Source organism: Natrix helvetica (assembly GCF_964273705.1).
Source record: "Natrix helvetica genome assembly, chromosome: 11".
Taxonomy (NCBI): Eukaryota; Metazoa; Chordata; class Lepidosauria; order Squamata; family Natricidae; genus Natrix; species Natrix helvetica.
Genome location: NC_138562.1, coordinates 19,764,334 through 19,773,008, shown reverse-complemented (window position 1 = coordinate 19,773,008; position 8,675 = coordinate 19,764,334). Strand labels below are relative to the sequence as shown.

The 8,675-nt window shown below is 43.0% G+C and overlaps 1 protein-coding gene across 1 annotated transcript; it reads left to right on the top strand.

Annotated features, from left to right (window-relative positions):
- Positions 1 to 1,016: 1,016 nt before the first annotated feature.
- On the top strand, positions 1,017 to 7,726 carry RBMX (RNA binding motif protein X-linked). Its single transcript, XM_081963822.1, has 9 exons — positions 1,017 to 1,154; positions 2,554 to 2,679; positions 2,860 to 2,966; positions 3,554 to 3,716; positions 4,629 to 4,748; positions 5,259 to 5,373; positions 5,465 to 5,590; positions 6,488 to 6,588; positions 7,108 to 7,726. Exons 2-9 carry the CDS (start codon positions 2,571 to 2,573, stop codon positions 7,416 to 7,418), a joined length of 1,152 nt encoding a protein of 383 aa, XP_081819948.1. The 5' UTR covers positions 1,017 to 1,154; positions 2,554 to 2,570; the 3' UTR covers positions 7,419 to 7,726.
- Positions 7,727 to 8,675: the final 949 nt, after the last annotated feature.

Genomic DNA, 8,675 nt, shown 5'->3' with positions numbered 1-8,675 from the left:
TGGGGGCTGGATGGGCGTGGCTAGGTGGTCATGTGGCTGGGCGGACATGGCCAATTTAAGTCCATTTTGCTGTAACTTGCTCAACCCAAGGAAACTATTTACTTAAGACCCTCCCCCCCAACAAAAGGGAAAAACAGCACAAAAATGATGGCCTTAAAATAGGCCATTAAAAAAAGAATGAAACCAACAGGATTTCCTTCAAAATAACTCCTGATCATATGTTTCAGATGACCGCACAATAACCCAGACTGAGAACTGCACCAATTAAGATTGCAACTAAAAACCCCAAGATGGGCACTGAGAGACATTGGAAGCAGGCGACAATCAACACACACACAAACAGCCTCCAATGGTGAATTAAGGAGGGATAATGGTCCCTCAGACTGTAGGAGGCTGAACTATAGTTTGAAAAAAACATGAACAAATTTTTATGAACACTGCACACATCTTCATCTGTAGTACTAAAAACATGAAATAATACAACATTTCAAATGAAGTGACTCTGGGCCAGTCACTAGGTGACTGGAAGTTCTAGCTCTGTTACCTTCCTAGCCAGCTTCCAAATCAATGGAAGCTGGCATGGAAGGTCACAAAACGTCTCGCTTAGCTAAGACAAGGACCCCTTGGAATATACGATTCTAGTCCAAAGATGTGTTGATATGTATGTATATATCTGTATACGTGGTTGTACTTGCACATTCTTCAATGACCCACCTGGATGCATTGATATGCACACATCCATGCTTTTTAATGTATTGCAGAATTGCATGCTTGCAGAGGACCACAAAGAAGAGGGTGGGCAAATCTTTTATCGAAAGTATCCCAGGCTGAAATACAATCAACAAATCTACAGTCTCCAAGGGGTATTTATTTATTTCCTATAATTTTATTCCAAGCTCCCTCCTCAACCAAGGTACACATATTCATTTTCACGCCCTTATGGGAGAAGACGCTCGCGCATGCGCAGACACCACAACCCGCCGTTACCCGGGCCCATTTCTCCGCCCTCCCAAACCCTGGCCGCGCCCCCTCCCTTTCGCCATGCTTTCATCCGGGCTTCTCAGCTCCGTTCGAACGCGCTGACGTCACTTATATAAAGGCCCTCAGTCCCTTTGTTCCTCTTCAGTGCGTCGTCGCAGGCCGGCAGGGAGGAGGTAAGGATGCGAGGTAGCGGCTGAGGGAGGCTTCCTTTTTTTTTTCTTTAATGAGGCCTTTTTGATATAATACGTATGCTTCTTTTCTTTTGTCTCACTCACGCACACCGGTTAGCGGGCCCCCAAGGCCGTTGTTTATTTCGTTTCCCGTCCCCACATACCCTCAACGGTTTTCACCCTTCCCGTTTCTTCTCCTCATGGGGTGGTTGAGGCGCCATTTTAAAGCTTGGGAAGTTAAGTGGGTGGCGGAAAGTGCTGTTTCTTTCCCCCCACTCGCTCCCCCAAAACGCGGGCTCCTCAGGGAGGGTCTCGGGAGCCGCCATTTTGCGGCCGCCTTTAGAGGTCCCTCGATGCTTTGCACGCCCCCGCCCCCTTCTTCAAGGCGCGTGGGACGGCGGGGGAAGGGCGACGGGAGTGCGCACGCGCTGCTCTTTCGGGGAGGCTTTTTTTGCGGAGGGCGCATGCGCTCCGCGCAGTCCGGTCGGCTGGCGCGCGTGCGCGGTTTGCACAAAGGCTCCGGCCTTTGTTGCTTGCTATTACCGAACGTGCGAATTGCTTTTCCTCCTTTTCTTAAAGGTTGAGTGCTTTATTATTATTATTTCTGGCCAAATTCGAAAACTGAATTTCTTGGAAATTTGCTCGGGTTCCTCAGCTAGGGGAGTTTTATCTTTTCTACCTCACGCTTTGAACTTAAACCGTCCATTTATATTTTGGAGTAAAACCCTGGCATAATGGAATGGCCGATGTGGTCGTGCCTTCAGCAGTCTAGATATTTTTATTGTTCTCCAACAGTTTGTTCTTTTGGAACAGGAAAATAGTGAGAACTGTTCAGGGAACTATTAAAAACGGTCAGAAAAGAGTTGGATGCAGCTTTCATTCAATAAAAAGTGCCCAGAAAAATTTTAATAACTGCTAAATTTCAAATACTGTACCTGCTATTTAGACTTGGGATTCTAAATGTCTGGAGAGATTGGTTTGGACAGACCAAGTCGGAAATTAAACTCATTTCAATTGTATTAGGACGATTGAGCAATATTTGTAAAAAGGGCTGACACTTCAAGAAAAACAACTAAGGAATGAGGCTTTAAAAAGGACTATTGTGAGGAAATGTGGTTTGTAAATGGCCATTCTTGGTTCGTGCTGAAACTAGAAGAAACTTATTTTACCATGTCATATTGGGGTTTTTTCCCCTTTATTGTAGCAAGAGGTTGGGCCACTTGAAAATGTACTTTTTATAAACTGCATTTTAGTGCAGCAGTAGGAATGAAGTAATTGGCTAGTAATGAAAATGGGATGTTATCAGAGTTGTCTTTTATATTCAGGAAATCCCAAGAATCATATTGCAGTTGTGTGTGGCTATATTTTTTATGGTTTCTGAAAGTTGGTTGTATTGTTCTAGATTTCAAAACCTTCAAAATGGTTGAAGCAGATCGGCCTGGGAAGCTGTTCGTTGGTGGATTGAACATTGAAACGAATGAGAAAGCTCTTGAATCTGTCTTTGGCAAATATGGCCGTATTGTAGAAGGTAAGGAGGGCAAGGCATCTTGGTGAGGTTTTCAGTTCTGCTGTGATGAACTCGGCTTTTTTGATCGGCTGAAGTGATAGAACTTACCTATCCTCTAAGAAGTTCTGAGCAGGCTTCTCTGAATCCTGGGTTGCACCCCTGTGGGATCAGCAAATAAAATAATGCTTGTATCTCTCTCAGTTCTCCTTATGAAAGATCGTGAAACCAACAAATCCAGAGGCTTTGCTTTTGTCACCTTTGAGAGCCCAGCAGATGCTAAGGATGCAGCAAGAGATATGAATGGAAAGGTAAGAATTAATGTCTGGTTTTTATTGTGGTAAAACAAAGGAGAGTACTGAAGTAGTTTCAAAGGATTGTGTCTGTTGGTTTTCTAAGAGATACTTTAAGAAAACCTGTTGTCTTTCAAATTGGATAGCAAAGATGGCTTTCCACCATCTATTAAAGCGGAAAAAAACCCTAGTATAAGATTTTTTTCCAGTGGTAACAGTGCCATAAGAAACATGCCAGATATATGCCAAATGCTTGTTGGATGCTCCTCAAAAGACAAGAGGAAAAGATGTCCCGTATAAACAGGACAGCCACATGTTTACTTCTAAAGTGTTAGTATTGCAATTTGAAGTTAAAAAGACATGACTTAAAACACTGTAGTGACGTATTTGCAAATCCTACTTAATATTCTCTGGTTTAATGCAAGTGCAATGACATAACCTTATTAACTAACCAGCAGTCAATAAACAGCATTAGCATTCTGAGTCCTCTGTGTGCACTAACCAGCTAGGATTGGATGCTGATAATATTCTAAAAGTCAAAAAAAATGTAATAAGCCTAAAGGCAGGTGTTATTCACAAAGATTGAATTAGATGCCTTTGTTCAGTCTTTAGATGGAAAATCCATTAAAGTTGAACAAGCTACCAAGCCCACCTTTGAAACTGGTAGACGTGGGCCCCTCCCAAGGAGCAGAGGACCCCCAAGAGGCCTTAGAGGTGGAAGAGGCAGCAGTGGAACCCGGGGGCCTCCTTCAAGAGGCAGTCACTTAGGTATGTCTTAAGTTCCTGTGTATTGACGGCACACAAGACATAGAGAAGTTGAATGGAAAGAAGGAAAATAGCTGGACAGAAGGTAAATAAAAGTGCTGTGAGCAAGAATTATTACACTTCGAAATGCAAAAATACCCCCATCACAGTCCAAGTAGTGCTTTGGGGTATCAATGTGCTCTTGTTCTTAAACGAGATTGGTAGTCTTTAAAGTCTGGCTTGCCTGAACTTGTATTTCAAAAGCAGGTTCAGAGTAAATGTCTAAAAGTCACCATACCTTCTATTTCTGCAAATTCCTACCTTCATATGCAAAAAAATGTCAGTTTCATATTGATAATCAACAGGTAATTTTTTGAATCAGAAACAAGGTGGAACATTAGCCATTGTTTGCTCAAGGAGCATGTTTCTTGATTTTAAGTGGATGCTGATCAGGCTGTTGGTAGTTCCTGATCTGGATGGCTATTTGCTATCTCTCACAGCTCATCTTAAACTGTAAACAAGCTTCAACAGCTAACAGACAGGGCATGCCTCTGGAACAGAGCTGTCATCCTAAGTATGCTTGATTGGCAATGATTGAATGTCTGCTGACCTGCATTCTCACCTGTGCTCTGAGTTTACATCAGGAACAAAGAGGCTCTACAGTTAGAAGATGGGTGTAGGTTACCAGGTTTAGCTGCTTGCTGCTTTTCTGTAACTTGTTTTGTTAATGGCCACGGCCATACATATAAAATAGGTTTGTGCATAAATCTGTTATATAGGTTGTGCCAGTTTCTATTTAGAGGCCTTGATCCAGTGGGTTGACTGTTTCTCAGGACAAAGGGAAACCTGAACATTTTCTTTCTTAACCCCTTCTCGCTTCTGGTGCCTTTCAGCATCAGGATGATGTTTCTGAAGCTGTCATATGCTGTCTTCTAGGTTCCTCTAGAGGCCCTCTCCCAATGAAAAGGGGTCCGCCTCCCCGTAGTGGGGGCCCGCCACCCAAAAGACCTGCGCCATCTGGACCTGTACGGAGCAGTAGCGGGATGGGTGGTAGAGGTAAGCCTTGTGCAAATGCTGCTGCTTTAGTTAGCTCATACAGTTTTAACTTGAGGGCTGAGGCACATTCAGAATCCTTGGTGCTGTTTGTGACGTTCTTTGCTTTCCAGGACCTGGATGCACCACAGAATAGCAAATCTGTATAAAATACTTTATTGCAACATCCACCTTACCCAGCAAGCTATTGCACTGGGTCAACTCTGCTCTTCTAGGCTTAGCAGGATGCTACAGCCATGTAAATTTGTCTAATGTTCAATTGCAACTAAAATCACTGAGTAACATGCAACCTTTGCCTTCTTCCAAATGTTCTTGCACAGGTTGCAGTGGGGTTGTGCTTAATGCACAGTTCTTCCTCTTCTAATTGCTACTGAAGCATTTGTATAATTGTGCACAGACTTTTGCCTTCATTAAAAAACAGTGTAACATTTCTCCGACTCAGAGTGGGGACAAATGCCTTATCACTGCCTTATTTCCAAACACTTTCGGGTTTGTTTGTTTTTTTAATTTTAGCGCCCCTGTCACGTGGCAGAGACAGCTATGGGGGGCCTCCACGAAGAGACCCCTTGCCATCACGAAGAGATGTCTACTTATCCCCCAGAGATGATGGCTACAGTACTAAAGACAGGTAAAATAATGTTTGTTCATACGCTGAAGCAGATATCCTCGGACTTTGTCTGTCAGTAATCAAAAAGTAACTTAATTTTTAATTTCTGTAGTTACTCAAGCCGAGATTATCCAAGTTCCAGAGATACCAGAGATTATGCCCCTCCACCAAGGGATTATGCCTATCGTGATTATGGACATTCCAGTTCACGTGACGAGTATCCCTCAAGAGGTTACAGGTACCTAGAGTTCCGTTGTATGTGTTGGTCTCTTAATGCTCTATAGAGTTAATATTTGTTTAGAAACGTTGGCTTTCCGTAAGAATCTCTAGAAATTTGAAAAGCCCAAAATTAATCCATTCCTTAAGTCGTCTCCTCATTTGTAACAAGGAGAGGGACTGGGGTTGGGTACCAGTAACCTTCTGCCTATGACCATTTGTCCTTTCGAAGTTAAAATAGCCCTGAACAAAGGGTGGCTTCAGAGAGGTCTTGAAGCTCAGCCTCGCAGGATTGTGATCTTCGGCCTCCCCTAACAACATAACCAAATCATTGATGGCAGGGATTGCCAACACTAGGTGAGGGGGCCACACTTCAGGGCCGCCTCATTTGGCGGCGATGGTAATTCCAGTCCAATTGCCATTGCAAGTCTGGAAATTCCTATACTTGGTGATCAATGCGTTTTTTGAATTAAATATTGATGGCAGGCCTGGCTTTGATACCCTTTTAAAGACCTAAAGTGCAGACCGTACATAACTTAGTGTGTACATCTGTATACCCTGGTGGCGAAGTGGTTGAACTGCGGTATTGCAGGCCAACTGCCTAGAGTTTGATCCTGGCGGGGCTCAAGGTTGGCTCAGCCTTACTATCCTTCTGATGTCTGTAAAATAAAGAGCAGGATTATTGGGGGCAAGGTGCAAATAGTGATTTTATACTGTAAACTGGCCAGAGAGTGTTAGAAAACACTGGGGCGGTATATAAGCCTAAATGCCGTAGCTGTTGCTCTACCTCCTGCTTCGTAGAGAAGAGATGGAAAAAATGTTACACCGTTTAGAAATGCAGAGAAAAGCAAATCAATGAAAGCCAAGAATAAAGGAAACTTTTCTATCACTCTGGACTTTCAGTACTAAACCCTAGTAGTTATTCCTCCTACAGCGATCGGGATGGCTACGGAGGGCGTGACCGGGACTACTCGGACCATCCCAGTGGAGGCTCTTACAGGGATTCCTATGAGAGTTACGGTAAGCGCTGACTTTGAGGGCTTCTAAGGAATGTCTTAGGCTTCTTTGACTCGCTAGAGTGCTGCTCCTGGGGGCATGGGGGGTGGGATTAACATGATGGTTTTTTCTGATGCAATGGAAGGGAAAAAATGTAGAAAAATGTTTTTATTTTAACGAAACAATTGAATTGCAGTTCCCTTAACCTATCGAAGCAAAGTTCAACAATTCTGAATTGCATCTCTCTCACTGGAAAAACAATGGCTGAGTTTCTTCTATAAAAATAGCAAGCAGTTCTGGAATAATCCCAAAAAAAAAGAGCTACTTTGTGAAAAAGACCAGCATCTTCAAAAACAGCCTGTTTATTTCCTTCTCTGCCCGATCCTTTCCCCACCAAATATAATGTGAGATTATATTTAAACTACTCCTCAGTTTAAAAATCAAAAAAAAAGAAGCCATTGATGCATTTCTTTTAAAAACTCAGATGTAAAATTGTGATATGATTTATAGTGTTGCCCTATTACCTGACCATTGAACCTGCAGGTAACTCCCGTAGCGCTCCCCCTGCACGCGGGCCCCCTCCATCATATGGTGGAAGCAGTCGCTATGATGATTACGGAAGCACCCGTGATGGGTATGGTGGAAGTCGAGAGAGTTACTCAAGCAGCAGAAGCGAGGTCTACTCAAGTGGCCGAGACCATGTGGGCAGACAAGACAGAGGCCTTCCCCCTTCTATGGAACGGGGCTACCCTCCGCCACGCGATTCTTACAGCAGCTCAAGCCGCGGAGCACCCCGAGGTGGCGGCCGAGGAGGGAGCCGCTCGGATAGAGGTGGAGGCAGAAGCCGATACTAAAAAACCTTTGAAACTCATGGACCAAATCAATTTTTTTCCTCCTCCCAACACAAGGAATGTGGAAGTTTTATCTTGTTCCCACCCAGAGGACTACCGAAACGATGTTTTTAACTTTTTTTTTAATTGTTGCTTGTTAAGTTCCCCTTCATTACTGATGTTTTTTGTGAGGAAACAGTAAAAACTTGTTTTAATTTCATTTCAAAATTGTTAATAATTTCTCTCAAAAAGCAGATGTTAATGTATGCCATTTTCAGCTTATGTACTAGTGTTGTAACCTTTTCAAAGTAAACGTTAACCCTGAAATGCCACACTTTTCACTTCATCAATGCAACAGCCAGCCTAAGGCACCCCATGCTGCTAAAATGGCCATGGATCGTTCTGCGCATGCAAGCATATGCCTTCTCTCGAGGCAAGACGTATGATTTGTTGGAAGGGAGGGTGGGGATGGATGCCAACCCTAAAGTATTAAGTGTCCTCTGAAATACAAAGATGCTCCCAAATAATGACCAGTCTTCCGTCCTGTATAAAATTCAGGATACCATTCAGCCTTTTAAGTCAAAACCACCAATGGATAAAGCTGAATGTACATTGCGCCATTCTACGCATTTCCTTAGGCAATTTGCAAGAACCTCACCCCCCTCAGTAATATATTAACCTGTAGCAAAGCCAGCTACAGAGTTCTGTAAATTTAAGGAAAAAAAAGTGGTTTGGCCCATCCCATCCAAGAAGCTGCAGAACGTACTTGCTCTTACTGTTTCAAATTTTTGCAATCCTGTAGTGTCTCATTTTTAAAGGAACATCTTTGACTCCAAAGGCAAAATGGAGAAAAGTAAGATAAGCAAAGAAGTCTCTTTCACCAACCTCTGAAAAGCTTATGGCTTCATATAAACAAGTGAAAACTTTCAGCAGCCCACAACAGCTTTAAAGCATCAAATGCCCGTGAAACAGCAAAAGATGGTAAGCAAAGCAAAAACTAGTTTTTCGGTCTAAGTCAAAACGTGAAACCAAAGCTATCATCCTTTTTAGTACAGTAGGACATTCTGTGCATCATGGCAATGGAAGTTTTTCTAGCTTTTAAAGAAAGCGCCAAATGGAAAAAAAAAATACCTGTGCTGGAAAGCCTTAGGCCGAAGCCTTCTAAATTCATCATAACCTTGTCTTGGATGAAAATATGTTATGGCACAAAGCTTTTGAAAATGATGCTAAGAAAGCAACTTGTAAACAAACGTCCCCATAAGGGGTTGGGAGGGACTATTG